Source organism: Marmota marmota, unplaced genomic scaffold, assembly GCF_001458135.2.
Source record: "Marmota marmota marmota unplaced genomic scaffold, marMar, whole genome shotgun sequence".
NCBI lineage: Eukaryota > Metazoa > Chordata > Mammalia > Rodentia > Sciuridae > Marmota > Marmota marmota.
Genome location: NW_026000241.1, coordinates 20806508 through 20828236, shown reverse-complemented (window position 1 = coordinate 20828236; position 21729 = coordinate 20806508). Strand labels below are relative to the sequence as shown.

Below are 21729 nucleotides of genomic sequence, written 5' to 3'. Positions count from 1 at the left end.
GCAATAATACACCTTTTTCATCCTTATATACTTTGGATTTGTTGACCTTTTAACTGACTTGTTTTCATCGGTTTCTAAAGTCTGTTATCTTACTAAATATTCCTTCTGCCTCAGACTATTAAGCATAATTTCCTCAAGTCTGTTTAAAGCTGGGCCTAGTAAAGCTAGTACCTAGAACTCTGAAGGGTCTCGTTTCTAGTGCATGGTGTTCAAGATATATTTGAGTCCTATGGGCAAATTTAGACCTAACTTTTCAGAGGATTTTGTTTCCTCTAGTTACACCCAAGGAAAAAAGCCAAAAAAAATCACCTGAACCCAATTTAAGTGATAGATATTACCAACCTGCCATCCAGTTTCCTATGGGAAAATGGCCTTGGAATTTCCATCTTCTAGATTGTGACCTAGTGATAGTTTGTTCCTGTGAAGCCTTATGTGCAGACTTTAGTTGGGATGATTTAATGCTATCTCACTGCCATGTGTGCTTCCCAAAAAGATCAGAAAAATTTTGAGATTTGGACAATACATATGTACTATCATCTTGCCTATAACTGATAAAAATTTCCTGTGTCTTCCTAAGAGTTATTTAATTCTGAATATTCTTTATTAGCCCTTGACAGAAGAAATCCAAAATGGCAACTGAAAAGGAATACTGCCCACCAGGTTAGCTAAAATGTACAAAAGTATTCAAGAATTCAAAAAAATAAATTCCTAGGATAGAATATGTATCAATTTCACTCAATGCCAAAATGAGTTCATCAAATATACAAATAGTGTATTCATAAAACTGTAGACAAAATGTTCCTTTGAGGTGAAATATTGATCATTTTTCAAAAAGAAAATGAGCAAACAGATTAACTGCTTCAAAGATAAAAGGTCAAATAAATCAGATGAAAATAAGGACATTACTCTAGAGTTCTACAAAGGTAAACAAGATTATGAGAGTAATATGTTCAGAGACAGCCCAGATTTCATCTCCAAAATAAGTACTATGAACAACTGTATGCCAATAAATTGGATAATCCTGTTGCACAGATCCCTAGAAGGATGCAACCTGCAAAGACTGAATCACAAAGAAACAGAAAAATCTAAGGAGACTGGATCAATAATCAAAAGACCCCTCAGGACCAAATGGTTAGCAAATTCTGCCAAACATCAGAAATTTCTGAATTCAAAGAAAGGGGAGAAACTATGGTCATCTTAATTTTGCAGAAAAGGCATTGTGACATGATCAAGACCCTTTCAACGATCAAAATACAACAAAACTAGGAAGAGAAGGAAACTACCTCAAGTCCACATATTAAAAACCCACAGCAGACATAATGGTTAAATACTGAAAGCTTTTCCTGAGATTAAAAGACAGACCAGGATACCTGCTTTTGCTATCTCCAACACAAAAGTTCGATCCAGAGCAACAAGGCATATAAATAATTTTATGTATACAATGCTGTTTTACACAAAAATGACCAGCACCACTAAGTCAGATTGATCTGGAAATAGTATTGTTTTATAAAACAGCAATGGTTAGTGCAGGGAGGGTATAGAGGGAGATACAATTGTGGGCTTTAAGACTCAGGTATTCTCCATATGGTTTATAAATCTAGTGTTTCTTAACAGTTTCAAAAAAGCAAAGTATACCCTACCCTCCTGAGAAGTGAGCCTTCTGACTTCCAGATGGCTTATGCTTCGTAGGAAGACTAGAAGATCAAGATTTCTGAGAATTTCCCCTTCAATATAGCATCTTTCCCACTTAGAAATAAAATGATCCCAAGCACTGTTCAACTGGATGTTTTTTAAAAATGTCGTGAACGGGCCCATAATAGGAAATATGTACTTAGTCTTAAGAACTTGTCAAAGTATTCATGTTTGATAGATTTTAGAACACTGTTTTGGTAGATCAATACTAATACCTAATTGAGAAAATGAGCTAATTCAGAGCCAGTCGATCAGAACTTCTGAATCCCTGAAGAAAAAAAAAGACACACAAAGAGGAATAACATTTAATTGAAATATTTGTCTAATATCTACAAAGTGTGAACAATTGGTCTTAAGAAAGCGGACGAAAGGCACAAAATTAGTATTACTACAGAGAAGCATTCATGCTACTGATTTTTATAAATATCATTGGAGTGGCACAGTAAAAAATAAATTAAGCATTGAGCAAAAATCATTTTTCCTTTTTTTGGTCACATCTGACACCTCAATTTGTAAAGGCTGAGGACAAATTCAACTGAAACCATGGAACACTTACAAAGGCTTTGTTTTAATCACAGTGGCTTTCTTCCAGAGTTTGAGTCATACCAGAGAGGTACACTTTTTAAAAATCCACAGTAAATTATTTTCTCTATCCAAACTAAATACAAGATTGAGGTGGTACTTGTGCATATTTGAATATGCATGCACATAATTCAGCTTCTGAAGCCCTTTTTTCCATCATGAAGGTAATGAAGATTTATTTTCTGCTGTAAAGGAAGAAGCTTCTGAGGGATGTATGACTCGTGCTTTGAGCATCAGAAAGATGGGAGGAAAACTCAATGTTAGGGCCTGGTTTGGCTCTAGATTCCACCTTAGAAGGCTCTGGCATTAATCTCCAATAGCTTCCTGCATACATCCATTCTCAGCAAAGTAGTTTATATTTCTTGGATGTGGACAAACAAAAGATGGAGATGGGGAAGGATGTGAAAATCACTTGGGAAATGATTGCCACCTGCATTTCTCCCAGGAATGAGCCACTGTCTACTGTAAGGACACATTGATTGGGCCATGCCAATTCAATCTTCATTTTGACAGAAGTTGGCTAAGTGAAAACATCTTTGTAAGTGCAAAACATTTTTGGCAAAGTGAAAAATAGAAAACTTCAAACCTCATTGATAAAAAGGAGCTCATGATTACCCACTTAAATCTTGGTGAGTGCATTATTTACATGTGTAGTAATACTCATATGTACACACATGCCCCAAATGGCTCTTGGATAAATTCAATCCTCTAGCAAGAGTTTGGGGGAGCATGGTTCACAGTATAGAATTTTTTTTTTTTTTTTTTTTTACCATTTCTTGTTTGCTAGCAAGGGGTCCTGGTGAATGCCAACAAAACCTTGGTACTGTACCACTTTAATTCCTACAAAAACAGGGCTATTTAGGAAAGCTCTGCACCTCCAGCCCATCAGTGTGCCTTCCAGAGGGGATTGAAGTATACCCAGCCGTTGCCCTGAAAAAGAAGGAAGGAGGCATTACATGGAGACCTCTCAGTAGACAAAAGGAGGAAGCAAGGGTAGGTGCCCCAGTCTGATATATCAGGATACTACAGGGACCTCTGCCAATCTGCACATATATGCTTTGTTCTCAGTATCTCACCCAAGCCAAACAATGACTTCACTGCCCCTCTCAGCCTGGCTGCCTTTAGAGCCCAAGATGATCTTAGCATGTCAGGAAGAAACCCCATGGAATAACCAAAATAAATGGGGACGTTGTTGCTTTACATCACTAAACCTTTCAACACCGCAGAGAAAGAAGGCAGCTGGATGGATGAAACAACTGAAAAAGAAAAGGTGTAGGTTTCATATATGGAACCCAAACCAGTAACTTCTCAGCCCACCATGCTGGGGGGTGGGGGGCGGTGAGAAGCCAGAGAAATATTTCAACAGGCTGTAACCACAGAAAGATGAGTAAACAAAAGAACCAACAACAACCAATGAAGTGCAGAAAGGCAAGAACAAAGTGGCATACAGAGTCTGGAGCTAAGCCAGAAGGGAATGTACATTCTGAATGGTAACCATTCTGGAGTTGGGATGGTTTTTACTGTTTTCATGTCCCCAGGACTTCTGTTATCAATGTACTGACTTTTATTAAACCTAAGTGAAAGAATTTCTTGTTGTTTAGTGTACAACTTTCCATGGAAGGATTTACCTCATCTGGGCATAGGTCCTTACTAACTCTTAAATCGTTTCCCCACCACCAAACAGCCTGTCTGAGCCAGAGTCCAAACTTAAGTATCCTTTCAGTCCATAGCTCTCAGTTCTTGACTTGGGGAGAACTGGTGGCTTACTGTTGCTCCTGATCATAAATCCCCCACCAAATTGCTATGTTGCTCTGAGTCACCCCGTAGCCTTACATCTAGAAAGAATGAGCCATCTTTGTAGAAGTTAGAGTATCAGTGGCACCAGGGGTAAAGAAAGATCCATAGATACATTTTGATTAGCTCTTGTCAAGAAATTTAAAAAATTTAAATAACCATCATGCAAATATCAGATTTCCCATAAATCTGGATTTCTGGCTCCTCAAAGAATTAGAGGTGAGTGGCATCTCATGCTTTGAATAGAGACTTAAACTTGCCCCATTCTCACTGGCCTGCTTCTGTTCCCGAGGGCCTGTTCTACAAATTGTGGCTCCTATCTTTTTAAAACTTACTATTCTGTTCTTAGAATGCTTCCCAATTACTTAACAGAGTACCCCGGCCTCTATGGGACACATGGTGTCTTGCTCACTTGCCTAGTAGGGTGGCAGCCACGTGGATATTCTGCCTTCCAACATCACTCTCTGGGGTGACAGCTATGGCAGCGTTATCACACTGGTCTTCCCTAACATGTCTGTCCTATGTAGCTCACAGGAGGCAGAGCCCTGAAAGGCAGGGCTCAGTCATGAGGACTCCAGCTCCCCAGGTGTGAGGGTAGACTGTGAGGCACTTCACAACTGGTATGATACTAATGATAAAGTAACAGTGTTATAATTTCCTTAAGTAGAACAGAATCCAGATGTTCAATCCCATTCCTTTCCCTCCTAGCAGGCTAATGGGATTTTCTGATGGAGAAGAAGTGTCAACAGCTCAATTCTGCCCTCAAGATGGTTTTAGGCTTCAAGGTATTATGCCTGAATCCTGTTCCAAAATTGAAGCCAGAGCCAAGATGCCCCTAATTGATCCCAGGACTTCCCTTTGTCCTGCCTGTCCCCATGCATCCAAACTGGTTAGCAAGAAAAACCCACCAGAGCTCCCTTGTCCAGGGTAAGCTCTCATGGGCAAGAGCCCAATAAGCAGCAGCAGAGTTACCTCTTGGATAAAATATTTGGGCTGCCATGGTGTGCGGAGGTTTTCCCGCTTCCGTTCCTCCACCCGCTGTTTCTCTTCCAGGCACCGCTTCTGCTCTGTGGCTGCATCAATGTCCCCTAGTCGCAAATATCGGGTAACCTCCTGCCAGAGGTTCCTGTAGAGGCACAGAGGAAAGGAGACAATGCAATGAGGTCAGCCAGCTGGAGGATAACAGTGCCCAGAGTAGGAAGGGAACGCAGGCAAGCCCTACCCCAGAGGTAGCTTATCCAGGTATCTTGAAGCTGCCTGAATCAGGGTTTGAACCCAGCGCTACCTGGCTCTATCTGTGCTGCCTTTACTTGTCCCAAGCAGCATGCCTTTCTCTGGGCTGAGTTTCTGGAGCTCAGATCTACCAATAACAGCAGTAGGCAGTGTAACTAACATTACTACCAACAGTAATCGCAAACACTGACATGGCATTTACCATAAAGATTTCTAAGCATATTACATTTATAAGCCCACTTAATCCTCCTAACTCCATGATATGTTACATTATTCCTATTTTACAAAGAAAACTGAAGTGCAGAAATGTTTAGGGGAGGAGTAGGAAGAAATGTTATGTTTATGGTGTAGTATCCATCACTCCCCCCCAGGTCTACACAGAAGGCTATGTCTCTGCCTCATTTCCTTCACCATAGAGGTGGCCTAGACTGGCTTCTGACATGTGGCTCTCCTCAGGACTTGCCAGGGACCAGCCTGGATTCAGAGGAATACCCCATTCTAAAGTACAGAAGAACCATGGTGAAGCAGGACACCATCATCCACACACTTCCACACTGAAATGCATCAGGAGAAGCCTCAGTTTCCACACAAAAGAAGCAGAGATTTCAATGGTGCAGATTCCCTCCCTGCTCTCAGGAAATGACGCCTCTGCACCCAGGGGGCAAGTGGAGGTTCTCATTAGATCCCTTTCCACAGTTGGTAACCATGACCCTTTCTGCAGCCAGGCGTTAGTGCAGTAAGAAACCTGGAATGTTGGCCTCTAGGCAGAGGAGGGATGGTGGAGCCACTACTAGCAAGTCAGGGACAGCAAGCAGCACCTTCTGAGGAGGCTGGATGCCAAGGGTCATATTCTTCCTACCAATCCCACCCTGGGTCTACCATACAGACCCAGGGAGCATGACATGATGGCTTGTTCTACTGCAAAACAAGTTTCTGGAGCTGCAATATGAAGCTAGGTCTTTGGAAGAACTAGAAGAGAGGAGTTTGAAGATTCCTAGCACAAAGAAATGGTAAATGTTCACAGAGATGGAATTGCCAATTACCCTGATTTGTACATTAGACAATATATGTATCAAATTACCATCATGTCAATTTAAAAGTAATTGGGCTGAGAAATGTAGCTCAAAGGTAGAGTTCTTGCCTAGCATGTTCAAGGCCTGGGTTCAGTCCCCAGCAATACACACATGACTGGCCAGAACAGCAGAGTGAAATAAGTAAAGAAATAAATTAGGTGTTGGGTCAAATACAGACCTCGTCATTACCCTTCATTCTAAAGGAAGAACTGGGCACAAGGACATCCAGGATGTGAGATCCTCTCTAGGACAGTGGCACAAGTTAAGAGGGCAGAGACACCCCCTCCCAGGACTGAGGAGGAAATGGGGTAAGAACGGGCTCACAAAGAGCCCTTCCCAGACAAGCACAAAGATCCAACCCAGAGAGCCACTAGATGGTGGGGAGGAGGATGGGAGTGCACGAGGACTCGGCTGAAGAAAGCGCTAAACACCAAGCCAAAAGAAAAGACAGCAAGGGAAGGCACCTTCAGGGTGGGGAGGGATGGGCATAGGTCAGACAGAAAAGCAAAAGGAAGCCAATAGTAGCCCTTGCTGAGGAGGGAGTCAACGTGGCAAAGGTGGACAAGTGGCGAAAGCAAGGTGTGCCTGGCATCGCTGCACATTAGCTTTCCCTTCTCCTGAGAGCTCTGGCCAAGGCAGGACCCGTACTCAGACCACACTCTGGGCACCATCGACAGGTGTAGGCAGACCAGAGAGTATCTTTGTCCTCCTGATGAGGGCATTGGGTCCCTCTGACAGGACTTGCTGGGGACTGAAGGACTCATCAGGGACAGCACCACTGTAAGGCTGAGACAACCAGTCTAACCACTGGTCAGTTTAATTAACCATGCTAATGGTCCCTTCCTTTGTTTTGGGGACCTGGTATGGACAGTGGGTGCAGGTTTGCCCTTGGACCAGCCACTCTACTTTTCAATGCTGTTTCCTAAGCAAAGGACAAAGGTGGGTTGGCTGCATTTCCCTACAGTTCAGCTCCGTATTTCAGTACAGTCTGCGTACATACACTCTCACACCAGACTCCTTCCCTGCTGCAGGCTGACAAGGCAGCAAAGAGTCTTAATGAAGAGAAGCTCAACTGCCGATATCCTTAGAAGCACAGTAGCAGATCATCAGAGCTTTGTTCTCAATGGTCAGACTGGAAACAACAGTCATGCCAAGACCCACAGGATTACTTGTCCTGGGAATGTTCCATTAGAGCCAGTGTGACCACGGGCTGGATCTTATTCCTTACAGCAGCTTCCTTTTCCTACTACCACTGTCCAATAGGTTGGGTTGAAAAAAGGATGCTTGGACAGAGTTCATGACATCCATCTGGACACAGAGAAGTTACATTCATTATCCCCAAATAACAAGGATGAGTTGTTCTAATACTAATCCTACAACAAAGATTCCAAGGATGCTGAACCTCTGTTTTTATTAAACTCAGCTATAATATATTATTCATACACCTTGTATCCTGCTTTGTTTCCACTTAACAAGCACTTATTTGGTTGCAGACTCTTCTAGTAATAGCAAACCCTTCTGCAAGATCATTTGAAATTTCATTTTACCCTTACATGCTATAAGAGCAACATACTTCTAGATTAGAGTGAGGGTTGGCAAGCATTTTCTGTAAAGGGCCAGATAGATAGTAAACATGTGAGGCTCTGCAAACCATATGGTCTATGGTTGTAACTACTTAACTCTGCTGTTGTTCAGGAAAGCAGCCATAAACCATACCAAACCATATACAGCTGTGAACCATCATGGCTGTGTTCCAATGAAACTTTGTTCATAAAATCAGCCACAGGCTAGATTTGACCCATGGGCCATACATGGTTTGCTGATATCCTAGACTGAAAAATCAAAATGGCATCTTCCAATAAGATGCTGCTTCCGAGTCAGGTGTGGTGGCTCATCTATAATCCCAGCAGCTCGAGAGGCTGAGGCAAGAGGAATAGGAGTTCAAAGCCAGCCTCAGCAACAGCAAGGTGCTAAGCAACTCAGTGAGACCCTGTCTCTAAATAAAATACAACACAGGACTGGGGATGTGGCTCAGCAGTCAAGTGTCCTTGAATTCAATCCCTAGCACACCTGCCACAAAAAATTTATGCTTGTGTATGTGCATAAATGTCACTTTAAGGGGCTGCATTATATTCATTCCATAGAGTGGACATCTGATTTTTTTTCCAAATGTCAGACAGTTGGGTGGTTTCTATTGTTTAGTTCCCTCCTCTGCCCTTTTTCAAAAATCAGCTTCCTAAATCTGAATTTAGGAATCTTCCCTGAGAACAGGTACTCAGAAGTAGAATACAAGATTAAAGTGAATTCTCGAGTTTAAAGCTACTGATCCACACAGGTACTACTCCTACTAGGAGGAAACAGTCAATTTTATTGCACCCTTGCCAGCACTGAATTTTTAAAAATAACACTACTAAGCTGGTAAGAAATAGTATTTCACTGCTTCATTGCATAGTTCTTCAATTACTAGCAACTCTCTGTAGTTGATGTAGCTGAGTAGATGAACATTTTCAGGACAGGCATTAAAAGTCAGACATCCGCTTTCACCACTCCTATGTAATATAGTGCTAGAAAGTTTAGCCAGAGCTATTAGGCAAGAGAAGAAAGTAAATGGGGATAAAAATAGGAAAGGAAGAAGTCAAATTATTACCATTTGCAGATGAGATCTTATTAGACCTAAAAGGTGCCACCAGAAGATTTCCAGTGCTAATAAGCAAATTTGTCAAGGCAGCAGGTTACAAGATCAATAGCTCTCCTATATACTAATAATGAATCTGCTGAGAAAGAAATCAGGAAAACAATTCCATTCACAATAGCCTCAAAAAATAAGACACCTAGGAATAAAACAAACCAAGGAGGTAAAAGACCTCTACAAAGAAAACTACAGAATATTGAAAAAAGAAATTGAAGATGACACAAGAAGATAGAAAGACCTCCCATGCTCATAGATAGGCAGAAATATTGTTAAGACAGCCATACTACCCAAAACAATTTATAGATTCAGTACAATAGAATACCAATGACAAGTTCAATAACAAAAATACCAACGCCAGTCTTCACAGAACTAGAAAAAAAAAAAGTTCTAAAATTGATTTGGAAGAATGAAAGCCCAGAATAGTCAAAGCTTAGAATTCTAAACCAAAAAAAATGCAATGCTACAGGCATCATAGTACCAGACTTCAAGTTATTCTACAGAGCTATAATTAACAAAAATTGCTTGGTATTGGCATAAAAACAGACTAAGGGAACAGCATAGAAGACAGAGTCAAACCCACACATCTACAGCCATACAATCCTTGACAAAGGTGCCAAGAACATACACTGGAGAAAAGACAGCCTTTTGAAAAAGTGGTACTGGGAAAACTGGTTATCCATATGAGGAAGAATGAAAGTAGACCCTTATCTCTTATCCTTCACAAAAATCAACTCAAAAACAGATCAAAGATCTAGAAATTAGACCAGAAACTATACCATTCCTCAAAATAAATGTAGGGTCAACATTCCAGTATACAGGTATAGGAAACAACTTTCTCAAAAGAACCTCAAAAGCTCATGAAAGAAAAATGGCCAAAGAATATATGAAAAAATATTCAACATCTTTAGCATTTAGAGAAATACAAATCAAACTACACTGAGATTTCATTTCACACCAATCATAATGGCAGTCATCAAGAATATAAACAATAATAAATGCCAGAGAGGATGTGGAGGAAAAGGAATTCTTTTAAATTAGTACAACCACTATAGAAATCAGTGTGGAGGTGGAGGTTCCTCAAAAGAATAGGCACAGGACCACCATATGACTCAGACACCCTACTCCTCGGTATTTACCTTGAAGAATTAAAGTTATACTACAGTGATTCATGCATAGCTATATTTATAGCAGCATAATTCATGACAGCCAAACCATGGAACCAACTGAGGTGTCCATCAATGGATGAATGGATAAAGAAAATGTATATATACAGAATGGAGTTTTATTGAACTATAAAAAATGAAATTATATCTTTTGCAGAAAAATGGATGGAACTTGAGAACACATATTTTAAATGAAATAAGCCAAACTCGATGTTAAGGGTTGTATGTTTTCTCACATGTGGAAGCTAGAGAGGAAAAAGGAAAAGAAATATTGTGGGAGGGGGTGCAGGGGACTCTTATGAAAACTGAAAGAAAAAATGGTAGAGGAAAGGGACCAGGGAGGAAGGAGGAGGGAGGAGAAGGAGGGAAAGGGGAGGTACTAGGAGATGAAATTATCCAAATTATACTGTTCCATCACGTTCATGTATGAATGTGTAAAAAGGAATCTCACCATTACGTTTTACCAATAAAAACTATGGGGAAAAAAAACAAAAAAAATCGTTTAAGTCATCTGTCAGACTATTTCCACAGCCCACCCTATAAGTGCAAGATAATTAGATTGGAAGCTACATAAGTCTACTCCTAAGGGAGAGATGGGAAATTCAAGTAGGTGGAGAAGCCAGCAGAGACTCCTGGCCAGTGCCCACAAGCTGAGTTTCCAAAGCTCCCTCCCTCTCCATCCCTGAGTCAGTGCTAAGGGTAACAAGGCTGGAAGACACACAAGTTGGTTCCCACCTGGACTCCATGGGCCCCTGCTTCTCCAGGGGCCTAATCTTCTTGGGGTACACTGGCAGTGAAGTTGTGTCGATGACTTTGGTCTCCCCGTTGCTGTAGGTAAATTCCAAGGTACCATTCCACTCCCCATGGGCTTTACAAACAATGGTGTTGGTTGGGTTGTGCTTCACTTCTGCTGTGACCCTGAATTCATGAATGAGCCAAATGAAAACAGATTTCAAAAGGTGTATTTGTACTTTGGAGATTTCTAGGCAGGTTGTAGAGGAGGGAATTTCTTTTTTTTTTTTTTTTCAGCTTTGCTTAAAGACTAGCTCTTAAAATAACCTTGATGGGGGAGGTGAAATCTGAATATCATCCACAGATTAGTTAATATTAATTAATAGTAGTTTGTTAATAGTAGAAATGTTTACTTCTTAGTTCTGATAAACATACACTTATATCATGGTTATATAAGATGGAAATCAACAGTGTGATTCTACATCATGTACAACCAGAGAGATGAAAAGTTGTGCTCCATGTGTTTAAAAAAAAAAAAGATGGAAATCAAGCAGTGTGTGAAAACAAACTCTTTCCTCCCCCAAATAGCATCCAATAGTGCTAAATTTCAACCGCAAAAAGTCCTTAAACAAGGTCAATTCTGAATGTGGGTCAAACAAGGCTGCTGACAATCCCAACAGAGCTCACGCTGGGAAAGGAGGGCAGCGTCCAGCCCAACATCCACGCACCTTCTAAAGAAGGCTAAGCAGAGCCTAGACTCCCGGCCTCATGTCAGTGCCTTCCCAGTCAGCAGCAGCTAGAGGGACAACTTCGACCTCTCTCCTTGTAGTCTCATCCCAGGAACTCTGATTCTGGGTGAGAGCAGACACCCATCCTCCTCCACACTTTGTAGTTTTCTGCATAGTCAGAGCAACAAAGCAAAAGAAGGAGGCTACTCTAAAGTGGCTAAGGATGAGGGCTAAGCTTCTCTATATCTGACAGTCCAGCTCAAGCAGAATTTCAAATTCTAATACAGGCTTGGGAGCATTCTCCCCAAGCCTGAAAACTGTCCCAGCTCCTAGGTGGCAAGGCAGAGGGTCAGCCCCAAGTATGAAGTCCACAGTGGGAGATATGAGTGGTGTGCTGGTCAGCGTTTAACAACTGGCCCTCTGTGAAGGGAAACACCAGCCCCGCATGCCTTTGTCATTCCTGTGGTATTTCCACTACCAGCACGGTGTCATGGATGTCCAGCCCGGAAGAAACGGTCAGCTGTTGTGAACCAGTGTATGCCAGCTTTAGCATGCCACTGTAAATGTCCTTGTGTTTTTCTAAGGAAAAGGGCAAAGATGGATGCTTGTGCATAGAGTAGGTCTGCTCTAAAAGATTTTGGTTTTTTTTTTGATTGCTGGCACCATAAAAACCACTTTGTGCTTCTTCAAACAGGCGACCTCTCTTCCTTCTGTTTAAGACTCGGGTTTCCCCAGCTTATAAAAGGGGAGGGGGAGAGTCTCTAACTCACAGGTACATGACCCAGGATTCAGGAGTATTAATAGGTCCAACTGAACAAGAACCCAGGAACTCCCAGGCCATGTCTGGACTCACAGATCAAATCATTTCAGAGCAGAGAAACAAAAACTGTGGCCTCAAAAAGAAGAGCCTATCTTCAAAAGGAAGAGCCTATCATAACAAACAGAAGTGCCTTTTAGGCTGGGATGTAGCGCAGTGGCAAAGCATCTGCCTTGCATTCTCAAAGCCCTGGGTTCGAACCCCAGTTCCAAAAGACAAAAAAAAAAAAGCGCTTTTTATTCTCTGGAAAATGTGCTCTACAAATGCCTGGCCAAAGCTTTCTGCATCCATCTAGAGTGAGGTGGGCTCCAAAAGCAGCCCCCGTGAAGCAGGGAAAGAGAAGCCTCTTGCAAAAGAACTATTAACTTTATCTTCATTTCCAGCTCATGCCACGCACGACTGGAATCTGGCCCTCTAATGGGAAAGGAAACTCGGGCGTTGTGATAAGACAAAGCCGCATCCCACCTGTGTACTTTCCCGCCGTAGAAGGGCTTGGTGTGGAACGTCACGGTCGCGGAGTACCCGGTCTTGGCGCAGTTGATGCTGACCTTTCCTCCGAGCTCCACCCACGGGATGGTGAGGATGGACCGCGCGTAAGCACTGGGCAGTGTGAAGACGTATTCCTCTCCGTGTTCCAGGAGCCTCAGCACACCTCCAGGGAGAGAGGGGGGCAGTCAGGCAAACGAAGGTGGGAAAGGGGCCATCGATGGGTAACCGAAGACGCTCCTGCCAGATGCCATGACTCCCACCGCCCAGAGGTCGGCCTCCCACCTGCCATGTGCTTTGCTGTGTGCCAGGTACTGCAAGGGGCACCGAGAAGACACCACGAACTAGACAGAGGGATGCACGTTCTACCCTCAGGGAGCCAAAGAGATGCTGGATGTTAATTAATCATCACACACAAAATTGTAATTGTGATAAAGGCAGAAGGGAGAGGTGCCCAGTGCCAACAAGGCCTCCAAACAGGAAGAGCTGACTTGGAAAGGAAGGGCTACCTAAGGGACACTTGTGTAGTGGTGCCCCCTCCTCCTCCAAAGAATCTTCATTAAGCTTCTCCAGAGACCCTCACCTTAATTGTTCTTATTAACAGAACATCAGCAAAAAATTCTGCAAAAAACTCAATGTGGGTTAGGACTTCCTTTTTTTGGTGATAACTAAATGGAACTGTCTTGCAAAAGCAAAGTTGGGCTTGATGATGGTACTTCTGCTTTTGTGGTAAAACTTGCAAAACCTCTGACTAATCCAAAAAAATGGAAAAACTCGTCATGTAAATCTTCAACGCCACCCCGCCACACACACACTGGGTATGAAGTTCAAAGAATTTCCAGACTCGAGGCCCAGAGACTTTTTAGGCAGGCGCCTCACTCTGGACTACTGCAGCCAATAAACCTGCTTCCTGCTAATTTCTCGGGTGTCCAGCCTCATCTCTCCTACATCACTTGAGCCAATAAGAGCTGAAAGAGTGTATGTAAAGGCCCTGTGATGGGAAGCTTCTGGTGACCTGGAGAGGCTGATAAAAGAGCCTCAGGTGGTGTGCAGAGGCTGTCCAGATCAGCAGCAGCCAGGTCTTAACTTTAGAAAGCTTCTAAGACACCTTAAGGAGTTTTGCCTTATAACATCAAGACACCACAATGGTTCCCAAAGTTAGAAAAATCAGAGACTACACCTGCTGCTGGCAACTGGGGTGGGGGACATCCACCCACGTACCTCCAGATCTGTGGTTCTCCAACTGAGGACCCAAGAACTGGGCTTGGAGGGGTGTTAATCCTCTCAACTCAGAATTAGGTGGGTTCATCCATCTTCCCAGGGGAGAGGCCACACTTCTCACCATGGCCAAGATGCCCATTCTAAAACACACATGCTCCCAGGGCTCCTGTGTGGTTTGTGTACAGAGGTCCCACAGAGACCCCGAGATCAGTACCAGGGCCATTCTAAGGTGGCTCTTCTACAGCACCCCATTCCAGCACTGCAGGCTCAGCTCCCTAAGCAAACTCTCCCATGCTAACCTGGCTCAGGCCAGGCCAAGTCATGATCAAGGGCACTGTGAGCTCCCAGGGAGGCTAGCATATGTGACCAGAGGTAGTTTGTAAAATTCCTCCCTGGGCTTGTGGTTCCTCCGCTGTAACAAGCAAAGACTGTGCCCAAGGCTCCCATGTGTGAGCACTTCCTGGATGCCACTTTCCCATGGACTCCTAATCACTATGTCCCGTAAGCCTCAAAACTATCTTATACAGCTATAATTATTGTATTAATATAAATAGGAAGAAATCAAATCCAGGTAAGCAATTTGGCTGATCGCTACTCTTCTCTTAGCTAGTAGACATCTAAGTCAACTAGAGCTAGAGTCAGAGATAGGGACAGGGAGGGAAAGGGGAGAGGAAAAAGAGGGAGGATAGGAGCAATGGGAGAGTAACGAACTTTGAGCTTGCCGGGGAGCAAGAGCAGAGATGGGGCAAATTTATACAGAGGCACTATCATTGCTCTTGGTTTCCAAAGTCAACACCAAGATGCATTTGACTATAAATCCACTCACCCTTGAAAATTCCTTTAACTACCCACAAGCTACAGTAGACACAACACGCTTGGCTCTCCATTAAGTCCATTACAGTCAGTTCCCAGCCCATAAAACAGACGACTGGTTCTGTAAACCCAAGGTGACATGCTGTTCTAGATCCACCCTCCTCCACCACCATGTGGAGGGATGTTCACACAGGGCCTGTCCAGGAACTGAGACCACCCAGGAAGAAAGGATTTGGGGGTTGCTCCCACTTATATGGGCAGGACTGGAGAGCAGACAGAGCAGCAGCATTTTTCTTTTTCTTGTTTTTGGCCATGCTAGGGATGGAATCCAGGGCTTCACACGTGCTAGCCAAGTGCTCTGCCACTAGCTACACCCACACTCCCTCACTGCAGATCTTAACTTCTCTGCAACTTAGTTTCTTCATCTGACACAGGAATAATGGTGTGTATACTCTAAGGCTGAAGTGAAGACAGAGAAGGCGATTCTCAAACTCCACTAACTGCATCCTGAGGTTTAACATCCTCATTCCTCCTCCCTTCCCAATAACTCTCTATGGCAGGATTTTTTTTTAATGGGTTTTTTTGTTGTTTATTTTTGTACCTGGGATTGAACCTAGGGGCACGTAACTACTGAGCCACATCCCCAACCCTTTTAAAAAATATTTTATTTAGAGACAGGGTCTTGCCGAGTTGCTTAGGGCTTCACTAAATTGCTGAGGCTGGCTTTGAACTTGAAATCATCCTGCCTCAGTCTGCCAAGGTGCTGGGATTATAGGCATGTGCAATAACGCCACGACATTGACACTTGGAAATCAAGTGGAAACTTTGAGTGTTGGTGGGTTATGTGAAGGGTGGTGGTGATTTTTTTTTTTAAACCAGAACATAAGCTTATTTCAGATGTAACAACAATGTTAAATATTGATGATAAATTAACTCCCCCCCCCTTTTCCCCCCGTTTGGTACCCAGGGGCATTTAACTACTGAGCCACATTCCCAGATCATTTTTTAAAAAATTTTGAAACAAAGTCTGAGTTGCTTAGGGCCTAAGTTGCTGAAGCTGGCTTTGAACTTGGGATCCTCCTGCCTCAGCCTCCAAAGTCACTGGGATTACTTGGCCCTCGGCTGACAAGTGTAACTCTTAATTTTAACACCATTTAACTATTTTTAAAGTTATTCCCTCAAAAAAACTGAGGAAGCTTTTCTTTTCCACCACCACAACACCAAGTTTCTCAATAGTTCTCTTTTTGGAGGACTTTCAACTGATGAAACTTCAAAGATACTTCAGAACTCCTTTCTTCAAATGAAAGCTAAGCTGGACAAATTATATACTGCATAGATTTCTCTGTAGTTTGTGTTTCTGGTTTTTTGTTTGTTCATTTTTGTTTCTGAGGGTTGAACCCAGGGGCACCTAACCACTGAGCCACATCCTCAGACTTTTTTAAAAAATTATATATTTTATTTAGAGACAGGGCCTCACTAAAAGTTGCTGAGGCTGGCTTTGAACTTGCAATCCTCCTGCCTCAGCCTACCAAGCCACTAGGATCATAGATGTGTGCCACTGCCAGGACTGATTCTTTTCTTTAGAATCTAAATGCAAATTTCATACAGTATAATTTTAACCTATTTGTCCCAGGGTAAAAACTATCTATCCTGAAAAATGGATATATCCTGTGTTCTTCCAGTTGACAGAATTACTATTTTACCTTAAATTTTTTTAAAAAATCATTTGTCAAAATAACTCAACATGGGGTATTACTTTGGTCTTCACATGTGGACTAGTGCTCTGCAATGGAAAAGATGTTTTGAAATATGATGTTTACATAAGAGATAACATCACACAACCCCCAACAACTTCACTGGTCTACAGAAAGATGTCTTCCAAACCACAGAGAAATTTCCCTCACATCCTCAGAAGTCAGTGAGCCCCAGACTAAACTGATATGAAGACATTGACAAAAATCACATTCCTTGGGCTCTTTTTTGAATATCCCCAAATGTATTTTCATTCATTAAATCACTTGTGATGATGCCAACGTAGTACTTTGGGTTTTTTTTTTTTTTTTTGGTAGAGTTATTTAAAAAAAGAAATTCTGTCCTTAATATGAATAAACACAATATTAAAATTAGACTTACAAATGGGATTGCAAATGAAAGTTACTTCATTTGGCTCAGGAGCTGAGAGAAGTTGAAATATGCCAAATAATCAACGGTGCTGTGGTCTAGTCCTCGGGCTGGGAAATTTTCATTTGAAATTCTACAAACTGACTTACCAATAAACATAAGGCAAAGCATGAAATATTTTCAAGCTGATCCACTTAAAATAGTTCTATACCCAATCTCAAATCAAATATTCCAATAGGATATCTACCCTGGACACTACAGACAGTACTCTGGGAGTATCTGCAGACCCGTGGCTGGGAGCTCCTCACTCCCCAGCCCACCCGACCTCCAGCAGCTCCAACTCCTTCCCAGACTCTGAAGAGCTTCAGAAAGTTTCTGGGTGTTGATCCTGGCATTTTAGGGGAGAACAGTTGGAAGAACAGTGGAGGGCAGCTCAGCTCCCTGCAGTGAGGCTTCAAAGGGTTAGCGAAGCTGTCCTTGCTAAGGACATATGCCCCCAATTCCCTGAACAGCATCTCAGCTCAAGTCAGCAGTGTGGGAGAGCTCTCTGAACTGCAACCTCAATGAGCCCATGGCACAGGGAAGCATTATAATAGTCTAATGAGCCACAGCCAATGTGAGAATTTGAGAGATAAGTCCACACACTTACCCTCAATATTTCAAGTTGGCCCCAACTAAGATATAATTTTTAAAGTGAGGGATTAGGAAGAATGTTATCTCAAACCCAATCAATAAATTTGTGGAATATGCAGGGAACTGGTGGAGAGATCCCCTGGGTGCAAGAACCAGAACCTTCTGCTTTGATATTTGAGGATTCTTTTTTTTATTTTTGTACTTGGGATTGAACTCAGGCACTCGACCACTGACCACATCCTCATCCCTATTTGTATTTTACCTACAGACAGGGTATCACCAAGTTGCTTAGCAACTTACTGTTGCTAAGGCTGGCTTTGAACTCTCAATCCTCATACCTCAGCCTGGCAAGCCTCTGGGACTACAGGAATATACAGTGCTTGGGATTCTTTTTGTTGTTGTTGTTGGGGGTGGGGGGGGGGGGGTTTGGTGTGTGTATGAAAAATAAGACCATGTGTGACAAAGGGCACACCTGATAACAAGGAAGGAAAAAATGGGGTATGGCTACTGAAAGGACCAGGGGGAACTTTAGGTTTCACCCAAACGAATCAATGGTGTCCCTGTCCAGGTCCATCCACAGCAGGAATATAGGGAGAGGAGAGCCAGTGACCAGGGAGAGGCCTTCCAAAGTTTCTCTCTAGAATCTTCTTTTTGAATTCAGCACTCCACTGGGAAGTTCTGAGCAGAATTTTTGGAAGAAGAAGAAGAAAAAAAAAAGGCAGGAGCAGCAGATTCAATTCTGTTTCAGCAATGGCGACACCTGAGGGCCCAAGGAGAGGGCATCAAACAGCTTATCACCCAGGACATTAGGTGTGTGCCAGGGCTGTGCAGGGAATTAAAGCCCTTGCGCGTGGCCTGCTGGGACCGGACAGTAGGGATCCTAAGACATCACAGGTCTCCTGTCGACTTCAGGAGACAGAGCAGAGCTGGAAGGACCTCATCACTCACGCAAGGACGGGTCCAGAGGCCGTGAAAGGAGACCATGTGTTCTGGGAGAAGACTTGGTATTAAGTGGAAGGGCTGGGGACAGAAGAGGAGTGGCAACCAACAACACACAGAGACAGGGGTGGGGGCAACTGTGCCAGAAAGGAAGAACCAGTATTAAAACAGGCACACAGGGGAACCCACTGCACACCCGCCTCCCTGCCAGAGCCACAGCTGTGAGTGGAGGAGGCAGGCAGGGGCCATTATCAGAAAGGAAGCAAGCTCCTTGGACATCACGGAAAGGCTGGGTTTCTCTGGTGAATTTTTTGGTGCAAATCTTTACCTTTATACAAAATTTCCAGATATTTATCCAATTGCAAAAAAAGCCGTGCTTAGGGTCCCACAAACTGGGAGATATCTACCCTACACTCCAATCTGAGAATCTGGTTTTCTCACGTCTTGATTAATAGCAACAAACATTTCTGCTGAGTACAGAGAAAACTCCAGAAAGGAAGGTGAATATTCTCTTACATACCAGGAAACCTATTTGGTTTTATCAAGAGATCATATTTGCCAAGCACATATTCTGACTAATCCCAGATATAAACTCTGCCCACACATGTGTGTAGGAAGGAGGAAAAATAAACAACTTCTCTCTGCTGTTACCTGTGCAATCCCCACTCCCACCTTCAGCACTTTAGCAGTCCCACTGATGCGACTAGAATCACGTCCGCCTTCCAGGGACTCCCATTCTCACTAAGAGCCAAAATCCCGTCATTCTCCCCTCCCCCTAGAAAAGACCTCAAGATCTACCTCCCTATCTCATCTCCTCTGCCCCTTTGCTACAGCCACAGTGGCCCCCCCAAGTCCTCAGAACCCCAACGACATGCTCCAGTCTCACAGCTATTGTCCTGTTTTTGTCTGAAGCGTCCCTTAAGCCATCCAACTGATTCCCTCACCTGTTCAGGCCGACACTCAAATACTCTTGATCTTAAGGTCCACCCTACTGAAAACGGCCGCATCCTGCCCCCACCCACTCTTCACCGTCTGCCTCTGCTTTGTTAGCCAGAGGCATGCAGACTACATGCAGGCATCTTGTCTTCTGTCTGATCCCACTGGGGTGTGAGCTGAAGGTGGGGGATATCTGTGTGCTATGACTTCTGCTGGGACCCTTAGGTACAGTGCCAGTCATTTTGCAGATGAATGAATGGAAAAACCAAGACATTTACATTTATCTGAGCTGCCAGCACTGTAGATAAGGAGGCAGACTTACAACAGTGTATAAGTCAAGGAATCATCTGCACACATAAGACAATTATAACTGTAGGTATGAATGCCTTCTCTACCTTCTCTAGCAAACAAACATGTCAGCTTTAAAGAACTGATTATGTGGGAAATTTAAAGTATAAAATCAAACAGAACAAGAGTCATCCTGAATACTAATTTTTGTATTTAAATAATGGAAACAATTTTACCAGTATAATCCTCAGAGTATGAGGCAGACCCTGAGCGACCTATGAAGACAGAGCCCCAGATAAGTCAAAATCAAGATTAATGCTGGTCCCATTTCTCATTACAAACCCACAGATATGAATCAATGTGAGCATAAAGCTCCCACAGGGAGTTCTTAGCAATCTTCTCCCTGAGCTCTCGGCTCATGTCCACAGCCTGGGCGGAGGCACACCTGTAGGACCTGCTATGTGGCTTTAACCCAAACAGTGCTACACAGGGACAGCTCCCTCTCCCTTGTTCTGGGGAGAAGGCCGAGTTTAGGAGAATAAGCAGGCACTGGGTCAGAAGAGAGGCTCATAGGGACATGCCCAGTCCTCCAAGTCTACCCCACATAGCCCATTCAAGTTTGTTTTCACAGCTTCACATGAACAGGCCTCAGCTGCCCTGTCTATGTTATCATAGGACCCCTAGAATTCACTGACCAGCCACCACCCTGCCTTTCCCTGCACCTGGTCACGCCTCCACACATTCCAGGGTTTGGGACCTCAGGTCTCTTCCTGAACTATAAGATAGATTCTGATTTCTCATGCACAGATCAGAGAGGTATGAACTCGAAGACACCCCAGAGAGGAAGTTCAAAGTAAACCACCCTAAATATACTTCGTAAGCAGATTTTAAGGTGGCTATTCAGAACTGCAGACACAGAATGGCTCTGAAAGTAGTCCTTTTGTAAAAAGAAACTTACCTCTAGCTGTTCAATCGGATATACCCTATGGCTTAGGAAGGACCTCTTCATCAAGAAGACAAGATTGAGGTCTGACCTCTAGCCCAGACAGCAATGGCCACGGGTGGCTGTTACACAAGAGACTTCATCTCCAGAGACAACCAAGCTCCATCTTCCTAGCCCTCCCTTTGTGTCTTATTTCAAGTATGAGTCCTGAGCTTATGCATATTGATAAAATTTCTTTTTTCCCCCAGTTAATCTGCCTATTGTCAGTTCATTTCATTATCAAACCTTCTGAGGGAAAGAGTAAGTTTAAAACTTCCCTAGAGCAGCACCTGCTCTGCATCTCTCTTCACTGCCTCATCATGGGGCAGAAGACAGGTTGTTGGGTGTTGTACCTATGACACCCACAATACAATACACCTGGGTGAGTTGCTTCCATCAAGTTCCTCATAGGTAAAAACAAGGTACAGCCGGCTTATCAGGGGTTTTCTATGCATCTTGAAGCAACTAAATCCTTTTGAATTGAACTCTTATAGAGAAACCCACCAGGTAATCAGGTAAGGTTGGATACAGATGATCAAGATGGGTGGGGGGGGTTGTTGGGGGAGAAGCCTCGCTCCCCACACCCTTTGCTCCTCATGGTCTGAGCCCCTCTAAGGAGATTCACCTTTTCTACAGCACAGCTGAAATCCCTGGGGCTTGAAACAAATTCTCTTTCAGCTACAAGGTTCCATCATCTTCGGTAAAAACAACTCCTTGAGGGAGGCGGAAAAAACAGTTCTGATGCCCCTGCCCCTTTCCACAGTAGGAAAACCTGACAGTCCAGTCATTGGAATTTTCCCATTG

At 43.3% G+C, this 21729-nt stretch overlaps 1 protein-coding gene across 1 annotated transcript in view; it reads right to left on the bottom strand.

The window, feature by feature from the left end:
* Nucleotides 1–2988: 2988 nt before the first annotated feature.
* Nucleotides 2989–21729, bottom strand: part of Osbpl10 (oxysterol binding protein like 10) — a 172981-nt gene continuing 154240 nt past the window's right edge. Inside the window, exons 9-12 of the mRNA XM_048795377.1 lie at nt 12972–13158; nt 10965–11147; nt 5041–5194; nt 2989–3204 (exon numbers count right to left, since the gene is read on the bottom strand). Coding sequence (XP_048651334.1) covers nt 3160–3204; nt 5041–5194; nt 10965–11147; nt 12972–13158 — 569 coding nt within the window. The 3' untranslated portion in view covers nt 2989–3159. The remainder of the gene's footprint in view (nt 3205–5040; nt 5195–10964; nt 11148–12971; nt 13159–21729) is intronic.